The 18,420-nt window shown below is 48.2% G+C and overlaps 6 protein-coding genes across 6 annotated transcripts; 2 read left to right on the top strand and 4 right to left on the bottom strand.

Annotated features, from left to right (window-relative positions):
- Positions 1–176: 176 nt before the first annotated feature.
- PVX_101290 (tRNA intron endonuclease, catalytic C-terminal domain containing protein) lies at positions 177–1,148 on the bottom strand (the record flags this gene model as incomplete). Its single annotated transcript, XM_001613955.1, has 1 exon — positions 177–1,148. One exon carries the CDS (start codon positions 1,146–1,148, stop codon positions 588–590), a length of 561 nt encoding a protein of 186 aa, XP_001614005.1. The 3' UTR covers positions 177–587.
- A 675-nt stretch (positions 1,149–1,823) lies between these two features.
- On the bottom strand, positions 1,824–3,151 carry PVX_101285 (U3 small nucleolar RNA-associated protein 11, putative; the record flags this gene model as incomplete). Its single annotated transcript, XM_001613954.1, has 1 exon — positions 1,824–3,151. Exon 1 carries the CDS (start codon positions 2,475–2,477, stop codon positions 1,824–1,826), a length of 654 nt encoding a protein of 217 aa, XP_001614004.1. The 5' UTR covers positions 2,478–3,151.
- Positions 3,152–3,761: 610 nt separating this feature from the next.
- On the bottom strand, positions 3,762–5,462 carry PVX_101280 (preprocathepsin c precursor, putative; the record flags this gene model as incomplete). Its single annotated transcript, XM_001613953.1, has 3 exons — positions 3,762–4,798; positions 5,036–5,071; positions 5,381–5,462. 3 exons carry the CDS (start codon positions 5,460–5,462, stop codon positions 3,762–3,764), a joined length of 1,155 nt encoding a protein of 384 aa, XP_001614003.1.
- A 1,781-nt stretch (positions 5,463–7,243) lies between these two features.
- PVX_101275 (hypothetical protein) lies at positions 7,244–7,588 on the top strand (the record flags this gene model as incomplete). Its single annotated transcript, XM_001613952.1, has 1 exon — positions 7,244–7,588. The coding sequence occupies one exon, from the start codon at positions 7,244–7,246 to the stop codon at positions 7,586–7,588; it is 345 nt and encodes a 114-aa protein (XP_001614002.1).
- A 1,737-nt stretch (positions 7,589–9,325) lies between these two features.
- PVX_101270 (hypothetical protein, conserved) lies at positions 9,326–12,035 on the top strand (the record flags this gene model as incomplete). The annotated part of the gene is made up of 2 exons (XM_001613951.1): positions 9,326–10,237; positions 10,818–12,035. The coding sequence occupies 2 exons, from the start codon at positions 9,326–9,328 to the stop codon at positions 12,033–12,035; spliced, it is 2,130 nt and encodes a 709-aa protein (XP_001614001.1).
- Positions 12,012–14,389, bottom strand: PVX_101265 (cyclin g-associated kinase, putative; the record flags this gene model as incomplete). Its single annotated transcript, XM_001613950.1, has 1 exon — positions 12,012–14,389. The coding sequence occupies one exon, from the start codon at positions 14,387–14,389 to the stop codon at positions 12,197–12,199; it is 2,193 nt and encodes a 730-aa protein (XP_001614000.1). The 3' UTR covers positions 12,012–12,196.
- Positions 14,390–18,420: the final 4,031 nt, after the last annotated feature.

Genomic DNA, 18,420 nt, shown 5'->3' with positions numbered 1-18,420 from the left:
GGCCCAATTTGTATGAACAACTCAGGTGTTTTTTTTTTTTTTTTTTTTTTTATTTTTTTTTTTTTGGCTAGCCAGAATGTCAAATTGGTGGTTATGCCCCATTACAAGCTTGACGCAGAGTTTACAATAACTTAACTTCCTTTTGTGCGTTTCTCCCCCACAATAGTTGTAAAAACGGCTGAGCAAGCCGAACGGATTTATCCCTCTGCGTATTCGCCTTTTCGGACGTTTCGTTGCCCCCAATTTGCAACAAAAACGGGTTTTCCTTCACCGCACACAAATTTTTAATTGGGTTAACATTTGTCAATTTCGACATTGGGGTTTTCTTCCTCAGAGGACACACTATAAATGCTGTCGCGATACGTTTGTGGGAGCTGTTACGGTGAAACTTCGCTCCCTTTAGCGATGCCTATTGTGCAAAAAAGTTAGGGCAAAGCAAAACGAAGCAAAGTACAGAAAAATGCAGTACAGCAAAATGTACGGATAGAGGGCACTACCTAGGAAGGTATACAAAACCACACGCATGAAGACAGCTGCGGATTCACTGGTCCTTCCCCCCTTCCAACCAGCACCACCCTGAGGGACCCCTATTTATAAGAGTAAACCTTCACGTAAACGAGGTTATCTGACAGATCCGCTGCTTCTCTGCCTGTCAGCAATATTAAGATGACGTTTTTTTTCACGCTACGTGATACCCTCAACATACGAATGAGGTCCCTAATCACATGGTCCCTACGCACAGCATACACAGCGTAAACCGCGTGGGTATATTGCTCACCATCTAGGTAAAGTAAAAAATGTGCTCCATAAATGTCTCCCTCTTTGACGATGTACCCTTCCTTCTCGAAATAGCTCACATAATTTAGCAGCGATTCGTTTTGTCCTTCATCATCGCTACCCAGCTGGGTAGTTCTCCCCACGTGCGTTTTCCTACCAGTTGGTCTCTCACGTGCAAAATTCACTTCCCTTCCCGTGTGGAACTGCCATAAATTCAGAAACTCCACCTGCGTCTCACTGTCGTAAGGCAAACCATCGCAGCTGCACTTTTTCGAATTTTTTTCCAACGCGTCGATGACGTAATCGTCAGCATTCCCCTCGTCGACCTCCAGTTCGTAGTGCTCCTTTTTATACGCGTAGATGATTTTCATTTTTCCGTGGTGGGTTCCCTCTCTCGGGGCTTTACTGAGCGGCAAAGTTGATAGCCTATCGCCAGAGGGCCATTCCCATACGCCACACAGAGGGGTACATCATGTGTGCACGGACTGCTTCAACAGGAACACCTTTTTTTTCTGTGAAACAATTTGACATCCCGAATGGCCCAGCATTCCTCCTCCTTGGCAACGCAACGCCGTGGAGAAATTTTCTGCCCTTCTCATGAGCAAACGTTTGGGCGGGGTGCCAAATGGACCCGTTCGCAGTTTTCGCAAAAATGTACATGCAAAGTGTTAACGAAGGTTCTGCCTATCTGCGGCGTTTTTTTTTTCCCCCCCCCCCCAATGAGCGCAGCGTAAGGCGAAATGGTACACGCAGTGTAACGCGCGCGACAGGAGAGGAGGCACAAAAAAAAAAAAAAAAAAAAGAAACAAAAGTAGGTTAAAGGGAAACAAAAATGGGTTAAAGGGAAAAAATGCCAACCAAGTAAGCAGCCTAAACTACGCGCTTAGCAAACGCGCGTACAAATTGGAGTATTCGAAAAATTATCGCGTAACCCCCAAAAAAAAAAACGCGTTTGCAACATGTGGGTCGGGAGATTAACCCTAACGAGGAGACACACAAAAAAAAAACGCCTCCCCGCCCCCTCATTGTGGCGGCCACCATAATACCTATCTCAAGCGTGGCGCAAAGAACCGATGGGGAGCACCGCCAACACCCTTAAGGATGCAATACCCATCCACATGCTTATACGTATTTGCATACATGTTATCGATTTTTCTTATTTGGGACAAGACATTTTTCTTTAAGTTAAGCAGCGAACTGTACCTTCTCTGAAGAACGGCAGCTCTGCTCTTCAGTTTTTTCTTTTCCGCCTTCAGCACATAGGTGGTGGTAGTGTCCTCCTTGTCGTTGTAGAGCTCATGCGAGTTATTAAAAAGATACCTCAGGGGTACATTTATGTAATAATTTTCCAGCGCTTTATTTATTTTTTTTAATTTTCTATACAATGCATTCGTTTGCTCCTTCAGACCGTCCCTCTTGTTTTTTAACACGACGTCTGTCCTCAGCACCTTCTCCTCTTTTTTCAATTCGTTGGTACCATCTGTTACCCTCGAGTGAACCATACCCGTGTGGAACTCATCTGGGTTTCTGTTCATAATTTTTTCCTTCAGCACATTTTCAATTTTTTTTTTTTTTTTATAAATTTCTCTCCTCTTTCCATAGTCCACTTTTTTCTCCAGCTCCCCCAGGTGTAGCCTCTCTTTGGCCTGCCCCCTTTCCTGGTAGCTCCTCTTCGGAATTACATTTTTGTAGCTCGACATTTTTGTTTCGTTTTTCTGCGTTAAGTGTGGGCCACTGTGTGGGGATGCGTTTTTCGCAGTACCCGAAGGTCGTCGGAGGAGAGGGCTCAAATAGATTCCTTTCAACCCACAAATTGATGCGGGCGTGAGAGAAGAAGAGGAAAGGTACTTCTCCCACTTGATGGCCTCCAGATGGGCTACTCCCTATTTGCTGCTTTTGTTATGCCTGCTGCGGTGGGGCCTCCCAATTTTTGCCTTCAAAATGGGCAGCTGAAATGGAAGGCGCTATCTGCGGCAGGGGGAAAAACCAGTTTCTCCCAATTAATGCCGTATTTTTTTGGAACGCTAAAATGGTGAGTCACGTGGGATGCGTTTCTTTTTATAACTTCGATTGATCCGTTCCGATTGATAACTCCTTTCGATGCATTCCCCTTTTGCGAACGCTGCTCGCTCGGCTGTAACGCAAAAAAGTTGGAGTGACCCAAAAAAGGATTAAAAAAGTTTACAACCTTTTGGAGAGCTCTCTACGTGCCACTTAAAAAGGAATGGCTCATCGTTCTCTGCGCGGATTTGAAGTTACCCGTCGGGCGATCGGGAAAATAAAAAAAAAAATGCAACCCCAGAAAAGAGCGCTACCTCTACGATGGCGTTATTTTTTTTTTTTTTTTTGCCCCACATTTAATCGCACTTTTTTGAAGAAGAAAAAAAAAAAAAAAAAATTTAATTCGACTCATTTGGCATTCCCTATTGGGTATCCCTTTATTTTTGCAAATTTATTTCTCCATTCTTAAGTAGCACTTACGGGAGAACAGATTACCCCGCCAACGTTCCTGCTGAGGTCCGCACCGCTTAACCGCTTGGAGGACGTCGTTGGGTCCAAAACAAATAAGTTATACGCTCCCACAGGAGAGAGCTACTTAGGGGGACGGCATCACATATGACCATCACCCATTTGGGGATTCGAGCAAAAGGCAAGAGCAACACGGGAGTCGCTTCGCCGCATAGCTATGAAACGCGTTGGGGATACACTTTATCGCGTAGGCATGGACACACACCAGGGGGGAAGGAAACCTCGACAAAGGTCCCCAAATGGGAGAAAAAAAAAAAAAAAAAAAAAAAAAAAATCACATGAGATCGTATTCATTGGAGCACCCAACGCATGGCAGGCACGTAGGCTGTCCTTTGCATCGGAGGGATTTTTCCGGGGCGTATCTCGTTGACCAGTCCTATGTGCCAAAAAAAGGGGAAGCTTCTCCGCGTGTTCCCTCCATTTTGACGCACCCTTTGATAGGTAGCCCAGTTGGATTATGCATTACCTCGCTGCGCCCGTGGGGTGTGCGTGACGGGCCGTATCATGGCAGAGCCACGTTCACCGCCATCTTCGCCAACTACTCCCCCGGCCGCTCCTCCCCCGGCTGCTGCTCCCTCATGACCGCTCATCTTGACCGCCCCGCCGCGCGAAAGGTCGGGGTCCAGGAAGACCGCCTGCGTCTCGATGCCGGCGAGGTTGACGCCCCGCGGGAACTTGATGTACCCCTTGTAGCCCCACGCCTTGCCCCACGTGTTTCGCACCACCCAGTACTTAACGGGGCTTCCTCCCTTCCCTTCTTCATGTTCCTCCCCCCAACCAACAATGGTCACAGCATGGTTGGTCTGCTGCCATCCGTTGAACCCCTCATTTGGCACATCGCAAATCTGCTGTTCATGTGTAGCGCTATCGTAGACACCGCTTTGTTTCCCTAAGTTATACAGGCTTAGTAACTTCGCGGTGGCATTGATTGCCACTACGATGGGTCCATTTGAGTAGAGCTCATTCATCATATCAAATTCGTTGGAGCATTCATAACACCCATTAATATAATTATATTCCCCTGCAAAGAAAAGATCCTCCTCTTTGTACTTTGCAAACCTCACGTTGTTATAAAAACCCATGTCCATTTCACATTTGATGGAGTCACTGCTACCGTACCTCATGGCTTCTTCCGTTGGAACCCCAAATTCGTAAAGTTGCTTGCCAACGAGAAAAGGGAACCCTCCATCACATCCCTGGTTGTAGGGGGAACAGCTCAGGATAGACTGAAATGACAGCCTTGGCATGGTGATTTTCTTCCCATATTTTTTTGAAAGCCAAATTTCAAATCTTTTATGAAGAGAGTACAACGTTGCTATGGAGTAGCAGCTTCCGCAGCTCATTTGGTCCTCCACGTCTTCTTCAAAATGGTCGTTGCTGAATGGGTCTCCCCAGGTGAACGCCTTGGGGAGGGTCAGGCGGATCTTCGCTTCCCCGCTCTCCTCTTTGCGGCACCCGTAAATGCGTTCTCTTGCTCGTTGGTGGATGCTCACTGGGGGGGGGAAGTCAAAGTGGGTACAGAAGCCAAAGTGGGGGGAGAAGCAGATGTGAGTGCAGCAGCCAAAGTGATCACCACCTGGCCAATCGCTTCACCAACGCTGCCGCTCCTAATGCAGCACACTCAAGCGAAGGCCAATTGGAAGGAAGACCCACCCAAGCTCGTCTTCGGCACGCCATATGAACCCCCCGTGGAGAGCCTTATCTTCGTATAATTGGACCTCTGCTGGACGGCAGCAAAACTGAGTTGCTTCTTTGGCGGTAAAAACTGCCCTTCTCTAATTTGGTGGGAAAAAAAGAGGAAGCAAAAGGGAAGTTTATTTCGTCAAGAAAGTTATAATTTCATTTTGGCTAGCTGCACACAGGGGGGGAGTAGCGTGAGAAACGTTACGTGCAAGTGAAAGGGCCGATCGGCTCCCCACCACATTGCAAAAGGGGGGGACGCATTGATGATTGCTCCTAAAATTGGCACGTGAGGAAGTACAGACAGATTAGAAGTTTTGCTTCTGTGCCTTCCCCCCTGCTGCCCACGTTCGATGCTTCTCCCCCCCTGTAGCAGCTCCCTCTCGTTCGTTACCCATCCTGTGCACCACCGCGGATTCCGCTCGCCCCATGAATGACGAAGGAGGAGACTCCCACCTCTTCTCGCTTCTTTCCATGGAAACACCCCCACTGAAATGCCTTTCTCTCTTTATCACTGGGATGAACCCGTTCGTGTAGAACCCATCCGATCAGCGTCCTCGTAGGATCTGTCTTATAGCATTTGCTATCTGTAGAGTCTTTGTCTGTAAGGAGACGGGGAAAGGAAGACATACGAAGAGGGTGCTCTTGAGTTGGAAGTTCCTCACACATATGGAGGGGTGGAGGGGATGATCCGTACCCCCCCATCATAAGCATTTTACTTTCTATCGGATCAGGGCATCTTTTGGAGTGGGTCCGTTCATATTTGAAAAACGCTGCAGAGGGGGAGAGCTTGCGGAGCGGTGAGGGTGTGCCGCTCAGCAGCTGGAAGGAGGTGACGGGTGGGGGGAAACCGCGGGCAGCCCACATGGACGACCCGCTCACTTTCCCCGCAGCTCTCCTCCACCGTACCGAAGTACCTCCTCCCGGGGACCCTCACTTCGAACCCTTCGTCATAAACCATCGTCCTGCGGTAGGTGAAGCGGTTTGTAGAGCGGCATTTAGAGCGACGTTTATAGCTCCCTTTAAAGTGGTTGCTGCTTAGAGGCGATGTCCGCGCGCCCCCCTACCAGTGGCCGACGATCCCATTAGTCTTGACATCCCTCACGGCCAAGTAGGTCCAGTTGTTCCTCTGGCTTCCTCTCTCCGACAGTTTAATCTTTTCAGTCGTCAGCTTCATCGAAGTGGTCTCCAACCCTCCGTAGTTACCTTCCAAAAATGACTCATAATTTTTCAGTTCTGCGTTTAAGGTGGGGTGGAGGCAGTCGAGCAGAGTAACTTCACTGCGGTTAGGGTGGTGTGGGACAGTCAAATGGGGCCTCAGCAGAAGGAGAGTGCTAACGGATGTAATCACTCATGAGCTTCTAGAAGTATGCATGTCTGCCTGCTCATGTGCTCGCTTCTATTGAACCCTACGAGGATGCAAATTTTGGAGGTTTCTGTTGGGAATCCCCCCGCCGCAGGTCTCCGGCTTGTCGCTCAGTTCCTCCGTCTGGCTGATGTCCCAAATGCCCGCGACGTCTCCCTGCAGTGGGGGAGGTAAACAAGTTGGGAAGGTAAAACAGTTGGGAAGCGGGGAGGTGCATCTCAAAATGTGGAAATCTCCTTCTCAATCTGTGCAGTCTGCCCACACGGTGGGGATATCCCTCACACAAAAGAAAAAAAAAAAAAAACTCATAACCACCACGTGGCATGTTTCGTCCCTTTGGAAGGGCATAACAAATGACCCCGTTGCACACAGAGGGGAGAAGCTCCACACGAATTCGCCAAAACATGGGTTACGAATTTCGCTCCACACATTGTTGACGCTCTAAGGAGGCTTTCTCTCCATCGATAGAACAAATTCGCATGCATAATGCGTATTTATGTATCTACACGTTTTCACTCGATGAGTCTCCCCCCCCTTGGGCGACTTACCATGAGAGCGTGCATGGGGAGATCCCCCTTCACATAGCGAACCAACAAAAGGAGAAACGAAAGTGCCAGTCGAGATTTCATGGGGGCGCTTTAAAGAAGGCACTGAGTTACGCGGTACCACAAGGACAAGGTCTGCTTCGAGGCGAACCGTTATCAGCAACAACACTTGCAGTGACGTCCACGAAGACCTCTACGGCAACCATCCAGGGGAGGCAATATAATTGGCTGCGCCCTCCTGATGTCGCTCCGGGGTGCCTGCGTACACGCACATGCGCACAAGATGTTTCCCCTCAGAGGAGAGAATGCACAATTTGGGGAAAGTTAAAAAGGGAGATAACGTAGTATGGGTGCGGGGCAGGCGGGGGGGAAGACAGCGGAAAAAGGGGAAGCAAAGCGAAGCGAAGCGAAGCAAAGGAAAAAGAAAAAGAAAGGAAAGCTAAGCAAACTAAGCAAACTGAGCAAACTAAGCAAACTGAGCAAACTAAGCAAACTGAGCAAACTAAGCAAACTGAGCAAACTAAGCAAACTGAGCAAACTAAGCAAACTGAGCAAACTAAGCAAACTGAGCAACCTAAGCAAGCTAATCTACGCGAAGGAAAGCCCCCTCCCCAAGTCATATTTTAACAACTTCTCCGTTCGAGCACAAAAGAGAGACCTTTTCATTCACCAAAAAAAAAAGAAGAAATAACGTGTGCATTTAGACGTCGCACATGGGATCAGTGGATAGCTACGCTGTGGACACATCATTCTTCACATAGAACACACAGCGAGGAAGTAGAAGCGATGCTCGCAAAAGTGCCGCCTGCAGCGAGGGATCATTTAAACATTTGACAGAGCATGGAAATGACTACATGCTTTGCTTCTTCTCCTCTTCCCTGCGTGCTCTGCGCGACCGCCTTGTGTAATTACACACAAAAAAAAAAAAGTGTTCAAAGTGGGGCCCTTTCGAAAACAATTGCTTCTTTGGCATTTTGCGCTTCGCTCTTCGCTCTCTGCTCTTTTCTATTTGCCCTTTTCCCGGTTTGCCCTCCTACCCATGGGATGGCGCCACATTAATGAGAATCTGAAAAAGGAAAAACTCCAGCCAAGGGGGGAACGGGGAGAACGGGAGGAACGCCGCCAACCCCGCCATCCCCGCAATCCCCGCCATACCCGCGTGTTCAGAATTTTTTTTTTTTCCCCCTCCATGGCGACATACAAACGGGTAGACATGCGACGCAGCTGTTTGGTGGCCCTCCAGTACACACACGCCAGATAAGTTAAAAGATCAACCCTCTTAAGCGTAGTAACTCCTCTTTAACATGGCTAAGCATAAAAGGGGATTTCAATTTCCCCTTAATTGTACCGCTACGGGGGAGACACCCACGGCAGCTAACCGGTTGGGAAAAGAGTGCATGTTCGCGGGGAACCTCTCGCAGGGGAGAAAGAAAGGTACGGATGGCCATTTTGCTAACCCCCTGCAGGGGGGCCAATGAAGATGCGTGTGAGTTGGGAGTTCCACCCCACGTTGACTTCCATCCTGTGTTGACTTCCACCCCGTTTGGCTCCCCATCCAACATTTATCCCCCCCCGCGCCGCACCGCAGCGTACGCGACGCCATCCTCTGCACACAGGAACTCACCAAAAAGGGGAAAAAAAAAAATGACGATTAAATAGGAACTTTTTTCGAAAAGGATGGCCAACATTTCTTGTTTGAAAACACCACAGTTGATGCGAAACGGGTGAGGGCGAGGGGAAAGACTCAGCCCAACTTGGTAAAAAAAGCGTTAATAAATTGTTCGCAAAAAATAATTTACATTCCTGCTGTTCCCGCGCGAACGTGTGAGGGTGTCTTCTCTATGTGGAACCCCTCATCCCATTCGCGGCATAACCTCCCATCATCCTGCAGAAACATGTTCGAGTGTGTGTATACCCCCCAACAGGGTTGTTAATTTTTTTTTTTTTTTTTTTTTTTTTTCCCCAAGTGAGATGTTGAAATTTACGCGGGTTGAATTGCAAAATGGGATAGAACAAACTGCCACTGCGCGTAACTGCGTGGGGTGGATTTCGTTTGTTCGATAAATTCTGCAGGGTCGCGTGAGCGGGTCAAAAGGGGGTGTACGCATAGATAGGCACATGTGCGTTTGTTGCCCTACGCGTTTGCCGCTCTGCGCGGTTGCCGCTTTACCTGTTTACCGCTTCGCATGTGCGCGTTTTTCTTGACGAGCCGCGCGGGTGACGCTCGCGGAGGCAGTGTGTGAAGCCGAAACTTGCCACTCGCAAAATTAAACATTTGCGCCACCCACCTGTTCGCTAAATACCCGCCGCGCAACAGACCGACGCAAACTTCTGCAACATTTTAAACTACCCTCTTAAAAAGAAAACGAAGACAAAAAAAGGGAAAATGAATCAGCCACATTGTGTACACAGACAGATGAACGAAAAAATGACGCAAATTGGGAGCCCCCAGAAAGACCCCCACCTCAACACAGTGATTAGACCCCCCTTGAAAATTGCGCAGGGGGGGAAAGACAAAAGGGGGGGGGTGCCATTCTTGGTAAGCAGCAAAAATGGGGATATTCAAAAAAACAGTGAAGATGGGAAAAAAAAAACGGGCCATTTGGAACAATGCCAAGAACAAGAGGTAATCCAAGAACAAGAGGTATTTCAAGAACGAGTGGGGGTACCCCCCCGGGATGAGCGCGAAAAGTACAACGAATTCTTCGAGGCCAAAATGTACCTGCCTCCACTCCGCGCCAGCAAAAGAGAACTAAATTTCTTTTTCAAAATTTTGTCCAACGCAATGGAAAAAAATAACAAAAGCAACATCTACATAAGTCTGATGGACATCCTGTGCAAAAACTTCCCGTCGTACATCGGGCTATTTGCACACTTGTGGTTTCAGTGCAAAGTGCTACTGGCGGAGAAATTAATTTTAATTGAATTTTTCAGGCAGCTAAAAATAAATTCAGAAATAATTAACCATTTTTTTAATTACGGCTATGACTCCTTCGAAACGATATTGTCAATCACGCCACAGGACTTGGCAAACGTTCAGGAGTTTAACAAAGTCACCTGGCTTCCGGGACATACGTTTCGCTTAAAAATGATTTTCTCTCAAATTGAGAAATATTTTAATTTGTTCATTCAACAGAACGATGATTATGTGCAGAAAATTAAAAAGTTTATTTTAAGCAAAAGGAGAAGAACGGAACTGACTCTGCAGTTGTCCCTGGAGCGGCAACAGAACGACCGCGGCCAGTGCCCCATGTACGGCCCGCACGTGGGGAACAATACCAACCTGCCGCTCCCCCCCGAAGGGACCCAAGATGTCAACATAATTACCTACCAACAATATGTATCACCAAATTGGAGGAGCAAAAATTTTTCATATAACCCCACTGCAGGTAATTCACTATATGAGGATAAAACGCTTTTAAAAAATTATTCCTGCTCTCCCTACCCTGTGTTGCGCAGCCTTCAGGATTTTTTCTCCCTCCGCTGTTAATTGGGGCTTTTTTTGTACGGTCTGCACAAGGGGGGTAACCCCACAGTTTGTATTTTCCTCCCATCCACAGTAGGCCTCCATGTGTGCAGCGCCGGTGAAGCACATTCGCGTCTACACGTGAGGGGGTGCACCATCTTCCCCATTGGCAGTGTGAATGCATAGCCAAATGGTTGACAGCTACGCGACGCATTGCTAAATATATATATTTTTTTTTTTTTTTTTTTTTTCCACCGTTTTGCCTGACCTGGTCATACAATTTTGACGCGCCCCCCCCGTCTGCACACACAGAGCTCACCCTTCGAACATGCTTTACCCCTCTGCGCTTTTCCTCACTTGTGTTGTGCTCCCTGTTGGCCTCTTCCATGTGCTTCTCTTTTTCCACCTCCCGCAACTGCTGCTCCCCTCATCATGCTACCAACTCTGGAGGCAGGTCAGTGACTCCCCGGGAAAACCCCTTTGCCTGAACAAATTCGAAAATTATGAACAGGTCAGAAAAAAAAACTCCCCCTTTTCTCTTAATTTAAAATGTGTGCAAGGAGTAGGCAGAAATAAAACAGGGGAGCCTCCCCGGGGGGTTAAATCAAAAGTGTCCATTCTGATTACCTCTCCGGAGGGCGCCAAGATTTACAGATTTGTCGCCATCCTGCTCATCTACAATTTGGTAAAAAGGGAAGCGGAAGGAGAATCCTCCTTGGAGGGCATCCACCACGTGGATCACGACGCAATAAAGGAAGTCCTGAACTTCCCCATCGTGTCCATCGGCAAATCCTGCAACGCTGTGCTCAACAATGATGGCACGAGAAGGGACCTCTCCGAAATGTTCCAGAGTGTAGTGAAAGAATTCCCCAAGTGCAAAATAAATCAGCAGGAGTTTCACCAACTTAACAAAAGTGTTAAAAATTTGAACATCGTCTTCACCCCCAGCAAGGCCAATTCGGTAACCCTGCACAGGGAATTAACTGCCCATTTGGCGAAGCACAAAGGGGAGGGGCCCCTCAACGCGGAGAACATCATATGGGTTGCCTCATCCATTAGCGAGTCCAATTTTGACCACAAAAAAAGTGAGTTCACCCCGTTGGGCAAGAAACGCGAAGAGGAAAAGAACCGCTTAACCATCACACGAATCAACTGCTACGACACGAAAAAAGTTACATACAATAAAAACCAAATTGAGATTCGCAGAAACTCCATTATATGCCTCATGAGCAACAGCACAGTGGCTTCCTTTTTCCAAAATTTTGGAAACGATTTCGCCGCCACCCTCTGCATGGGAAGAAATTCATCCATGCTCGCAAAAAAACTAAATTTCAAACAGGTCCTTTATCCGGAAGACTCAAAAATGGAGTCCTTTCTGATCATGTTAATAAAGTTGCACAACGAATTAGGGGAAAGATTCGGCACCCAGCACGATGTTGTGCTGACGCGAGAGAGAGGCAAAAATGGCCAATTGGGGAGAGCCCTCACTGAGCAGCGCATTCCCTACCGAGTTGTGCCATGCATAAGGACACACTACCACGGCCAGGGGATTCGCTCGCTTTACTCCATCCTCTCATCGCAGGTGTACGGGAAAAAAAAAAGGGGGGGCGTTAATAATTCACCACGCCACCCCTCTTTACAAAATATTGCGCGCACAAATAGGCACACATAGACGCACACATGGACGCACACATGGATGCACACATGGACGCACACATGGACGCACACATGGACGCACACATGGACGCACACATGGACGCACACATGGATGCACACATGGATGCACACATGGATGCACACATGGACGCACACATGGATGCACACATAGACGCCTCAAATGGAACACTTCTGGAACTCCTCCAGGAGCTCCGAAAACTTGTCACTCTTATCCGACGCAATGAACTTGCCCGGGGGGTCATTGGGGGCCTCGCTCAACACGTCTGCGTCCGTGCTGAAGGACACCTCCACCTCCTTCCCAAAACTGACTGGGTCATAGCTGGGAAAACAATTTCCCACGTTCTCTAAATCGTCGTAATTCTTTATGCTGTGGAGAGAGTCATTCGTCACCTCCACGCTGTTCCTTGTGAAGTTTATTTCGTCCAAGCTGGGTGTGTATTTAAAGGGCTCATTATTTGCAGCGTCCTTAAAAAGGTTCACGTTCTTAAAATTGGCTAGGTCCTTTTCGAACAGGTCGTATTGGGTTCCTTCTGGGAGTTCATCGTGCGCCTCTTTTCCGCTTGGCGCGACGGGCCAGTTGTGCCCCTTGGCGGCGCTCCAGGGGTCGAAGAATTCGTTGAAGTGGGTTCGGCCCTGACTGGGTTCTGCCTTGGGGTCTCCGCTTCGGTTAGCGCTTCGGTTCGCGGTTGGAACGGCGGCTTGGTTTGCGGCCTGGTTCGCGGCCTGGTTTGCGATTGGCCTCCCGCCTGGCCTTGAGAGCGCATCCCCGCTCTCGCTGCCGCAGCCGCTCCCAAACCCGCTGTCGAAGCCGAACATGTTCATCTCGCTATCCAGAGTGAGGTCCTTCAGGATGCTGTTGTTCTCCCAGCTCGCGTCTTGGGTGCCGCCCTCCTGCTCCTGTTCCTCCGCTTGGGCGGCGCCCGCGCTCAGGTTGAGCAAATCCGCGTGCAACTCGCTCTGGGCGGCGGCCCCCAGGACGGCCGCGCTCTCCGCGCTTCCGATGCTGATCAGTTGGGCTTCCTTGGGGGGGCCATCCGGTGGAGCGGCGGCACCATTCGGTTGGGAAGCGGCACTATCGGGCTGAGAAGCGGCACTATCCGGTTGGGTGGCAGCACCATTCGGTTGGGTGGAGGTACTATCCGGCTGGGCCGCTGCCCCATCCGGCTTCGAAGCACCACCCGGCTGGGCCGCACTACTCGGCTGCTTCCTCCTGAAGGGGTCCTGCGCGCGTGCGTTAGGGGCGAAGAACTTGAAGAAGGGGCTGGGGGGGGCGCTCTTGGGCACCTGCGTCTCGTACTTGTGCGAGGAGATCTTGACATCCAAAATCCGGTCGTTGCTAATTTCGATCATCTCGTTTCGCTTATTGTTCAAATTGAGTTCATTGATTTTCTCAAAAATTTGATTCACCATCTTCTTCACATCACTGGGGATGTGCATGAACCACAGTTTCAAGTCTGCGTAGTTTTCCAAAATGAACAAAAGGGTCGTAGAATCCAACCGCTTCTGTGGGTTCTTATTCAGCGTTAGAAGCAAAATGGAGATGATTCTCTTGGAGTACTTAGAGTGATAGGGAATGGTAAAGCTCCCATTGATTATGGAGAGTAAGCTGTTCTGGTCATTCTGAAAAGGGTGCACTTTAAAAAGGAGAAGGTACAAAATGCAGCCAACCATCCAAAGGTCCACTTTAGAAGAAATTTCTCTATTAGCATAGAGGTCTATCAATTCTGGAGGCCTATATATCAACGTTGTGTCTCTTTCGATTTCCTCCTTTAGAATATTTAAAGAATTTTTTGTTAAATCGTTTGGGAAGAAAGAATTGGAGACACTATGGGAACAGAAGTCACAGATTTTATACACCCCATTCTTATCGCAGAGGATATTCTCCAATTTTATATCCCTATGGATGATTGGAATTTCCTGTGTGTGTAGAAAATTTAACCCTTTGGTTATATCCTTCACAATTTTTACTATATGGTTTTCTTTTATCTTGTCTTTGTTCTTTTCAAAAATGGTCAGGAGGTTTCCTCTTTCGCAAAACTCCATCAACATGATCACAATTTTGTGGCTGTTTTCGCTTATAACGGTGGATCCAAAATACTGCACGATGTTTTTATGTGGGGGTAAACTTTTCAAAATGTGAATTTCCTTTTGGGCCATTTCTAGCTTCTCTTTATCTTGGCAGATGGTCTTCTTTATCGTGTACGTTTTGTTCGTGTTCAGGTCTTTGGCCAGGTACACGAAGGAGTAGGCCCCCTCGGACAGCAGCTTCTCCTCCCGGATCGTCTTCCCGTTGATGTCGTACACCTTCCCCCCGATCAGCGTCGTGCAGATGCTCCTCAGCTTGAGCATTTTGCCTCTCCAAGGGTTAGCGGCACTTTATGGGCTTGCTTATGATGCGGTTGCCTAATACGCTTCTCCGATTCTCCGCTTCTCCCGCTTCTCCCGCTTCTCCGCTTCTCCTTCTTCTCCCACTGCGCCACACTTCCGTGCGAACAACGGGAAAAGGCGCAATCTGGAGGGCGTCCCCTCACCTGGACGGTTCACAACTCCGCTGGGCTGATTTGCCAAATGGAAGCAGAAGGGGGAAGAGCGGGGCGGGGGCCGACTTCACAAAGGGCAAATATAATCGCTCTTTAAAAAAGGGAAGGCAACGGGTATGGGGGACGCAAAAAAAAAAAAAAAAAAAAAAAGGCAAATAAATTAAACACACGAACGGGCGCGGCATCTGGAGCGAACTGCCAAACGCAAAAAAGAAAAAAAAAAACGACGATTTTAAAAAAGGCGGACTCAAACAAAAACAAACGCTAAAAAAAAAAACGGCCAGTTCTGTCTTTCGCTATGCGGCGACGCGCGAGTGGTGGCCATTCAGACATGTTAAAAAAAAAAAAAATACATGCACATATACATATACGTATAAATGTACATACGCATATACATACACGTATACTACACGTTTGCGTAACACTTTCTTAACTTAACAATCACTTACACATCACCGCGTGCGCGCCCCCCTCGCTTCCCCCGCACGTGTGCTGAAAAAATGACGATTCGCAAACTGGGCACCCATTCTGCGAGGCGCTCCCTTCAAAATCGCAGCGGCGAGCACGCGTCAGTGCATACGCATGCGCAAGTACATCTGCTCGCGCTCCTGCTCGCGCCCCTGTTCACACCTCCGCTCACACCTCTGCAACCGAGGGAGGCAAAGATGGCCGCACGGGCAGTCAACTAACACCCGCGTTATTCTTCCGGCCGCCCTCAACGCGTTGCATGACCGGTGGCGCGCGAGTTAAAGCGGAGTCCGCAGACGTCCTCGCGTATGCCGCGCGTCGCGCACGTATAAGCGTACATATGCGTGTACGTATGAGCGTACTTATGCGTGTATATATCAGCGTACATACCCACGTACTTGCGCGTGTAGATATTCATACACATTCATACATGCGCACACACACGGGCAGCCACTCGCTCGAAGTTCTCTCGTCTGCCCTACTTCCCACACTCCTTTATACACGTGGATGCGCACACAAATTAAAAGAACACAGCGTTCACGAGTCCCATTCTACATGAACACTTCCAGACTGAAAAAAAAAAAAAAAAAATTGCAAAACTGGGGAAACGAAAAAAAAAAAAATAAATAAAATAAAATAAAAAAGATGCACGCAAATTGTACTCATATAGACATTTCCTCACGTCTGCCTCCACACATGAACGCAAAATGCATTTACCATTTTGGGCATATCCACGCCCTCGCGTGTGTATGGGGGTGTTTTGAGCATGTACATACACGCGTACTTATGCGCATGTGCACAGGGGGAGGGTCGCGCGAAGTGTCTGTCGAGCATTTTGGGTGATCTAGCAGGGGGGGAAGCGGCGGAATAGCGCAGCGGAATAACGCGGCGGCAAAACCCAGTGGGGAAAGGTCGCACACGCGGAACGCTCAACTGGACATGAATACACAAACGGGCAAAAAAAAGCAAAACAGCAAAAGCACGCAGAAGCATGCAAACAAAAGGAGGAGAAGGAAAACGAGCAGAAACACTAAAAAAACATCCATTTAAGCATATGCTCGAAAAATATGTTCGGCCAATTTTTTGTGGGCGAAAGGGGAAGCATACCAAACTGGGGATGTCTTACGCGACAGGCGTATGTTCACTTTTTTTTGCGTACTCAGCATGCCCTGTGGGGTGAGGGGTTTTCTAATAAAGTCGCGTGCCGGTGTTACGACTCAGTCGTATAGTGGTCCCGCGTCATGTGCCTGCCTGACGAACTTTTTCCTTCTGCGCATTTTTAAAGGTCGTCTGTTTTGAAGGCGCGACGCTGGAGTGGAGGGGCGCATATCGAGCTGATCTCATAGGTATGGAAGGGTGCCTAGCCGCTTTCGCATCAGCTTATGTATTTATGCGTAACTATGTGTACATATAGCTATGCGACCACGTACCTCCTTTTGTCGTCTGCGCACGTAGGTATACTTTTGGCTGCCTTACCCACCTGCGTACTCATCCGCAACGGTCACGCTGCTGCTGTTTATTGCCCACGTTCGTGTCTGCCCTTTAGCGACATTCGAAACGGCGCGTGTCCACTAAGCGCTGCAGAAAAACGCGGGACAATTCTCAGAGGAGAATATACCTACGTGGAGTTACAACCCACCAAAGGTGAAGCAAACAAAAAAGGAGCAACTTGCCCCCCACACAATGCTGTCGTTATGAAGGGAGCGGGTAAAAACTTTGGCGTACTTTTTGCGCTTGAATGGGTGCCACTACAGCTGTTATGTGACTTCAAAGAGTGAGTGGTTCGTAAACTGAGTGATATACTTCTTCCTTACTTGCATTCGAACGTTTGCCTTTCGCCTTCTTCCTTCTTCTTTCTGCAATTTTGATACAGTTGGAAAGGTTTAATGTAAAAAAGTTAAAACAGCTGTTTTTTTTTTTTTTTTTTTTTTTTTTTTTAAAAAACCTTACATGTTCAGGCGATTTTTAACTTTTTATTTTTTTTTTTTCCAAAAATTTCTTGCCTGTTCATATTTTTATCCGTTAGGCGCATACGCAAAGTTGGCCAATGGGGGGAGATTAATCCCCAGCAGGTTATGTAACCCAACTTGCGTCACTTCAGGAGTGGCGTGCGGGACACTCGGGGAACTTCCCCCGGGTGTGCACAGGTGAATGCCCCTTCTAAGTGGGCGTAATCGTAAGATGTGTTAAACGTGAGTGTGCGCTGCGCTGCAGGTTAGTGTGCGACATGTTGAAGGTGATTATGCTCTACCGTTCGCACTTGCGCGGACGCTCCGTGGAGACATTAGGCCAGCACACCAATCGCATAAGTTCTACGCGCCCATCCGGTGGGAACTCCGTTTGGCTGCCCACCACCTGACTTGTTCATAACATTCTGCGCAAAATTGCGAACAACGCTGTGAACACTTTTTGTTAACGTTCCTTTGTTAACGTTCCTTTGTTAACGTTCCTTTTTGTAGTTTTTAAAACTCACCCTGCTAGCTTTCCATCTGTAAGACCCAGTTTGTGTAACGTAAAAATGAGTTAAAGCGGGGGGATTATCTTTCAGTTTGCAATATGCTGACGGTTGTCCCGTCGTCAACTGATCCGCCGGCGCTGCCGCCGTCGGAGGGAAGCGCGCGAAGAGTCCCGCCTCCCAAAACGCGTTAAATGAGACCGGCGTCATGGGAAGTAAAGGCCGCACAAACGAGGCAACTCTCATTGAGGGAGCCGCTTCCACCCCGACGTCCTATCCCGAAAACACACGCTGGGTTAAAGCGCATTGTTACAGTGGCGAAAAGTCGACGTGGACAATTATTTTCCATTTTCATTTAAAATGTGGCAAAAAAAAGCCAGACGTACAATAAATGGGCAAACATTCCACTAATGCGTGCATACGGAGTCCCTCCCTGGTGAATACCAAAGGGGGTGCACACATGTTCATATGTAACATCATCGCCCGGTTGAACAGCAAAATTCCTCTGATAGGAGTAACCCCAAAAAAAAATAATCGCCTCACCATTTTGGCACCCCCTTACGCTCCTCTGGTGGAGGTACCTCCCCGCACCTACACACGTCCATCACCCACACATGTTTCCATTTTTATGACAAATAGGGGGCACATACATGCCCGCGTCAAACCAGCAGAGCGACATGGGCATTATTTTTTCTGAGTAATCCGTCTGTTCACCAAGTTTAGTAAGTTCATCCACAAGCATGTGCAAAAAAAAAAAAAAAAGGTTGCTAATGGCACAACAAAGAAAGGGGGTGACAATCCTTTCGTTTTTCCGCAAGATGTCCCATTTGAACAAAATCACTCCCATTATTGTAAAAAAAAAAAAAGAAAAAAAAACACCAGCTCGAGTTTCCCCTTTTTGGTAATTTTAACCAGGA

The sequence above is a fragment of the Plasmodium vivax genome, chromosome 14 (assembly GCF_000002415.2).
Source record: "Plasmodium vivax chromosome 14, whole genome shotgun sequence".
NCBI lineage: Eukaryota > Apicomplexa > Aconoidasida > Haemosporida > Plasmodiidae > Plasmodium > Plasmodium vivax.
Note: the sequence above shows the minus strand (reverse complement) of the source record. Positions and strands in the feature narration are given on the sequence as shown.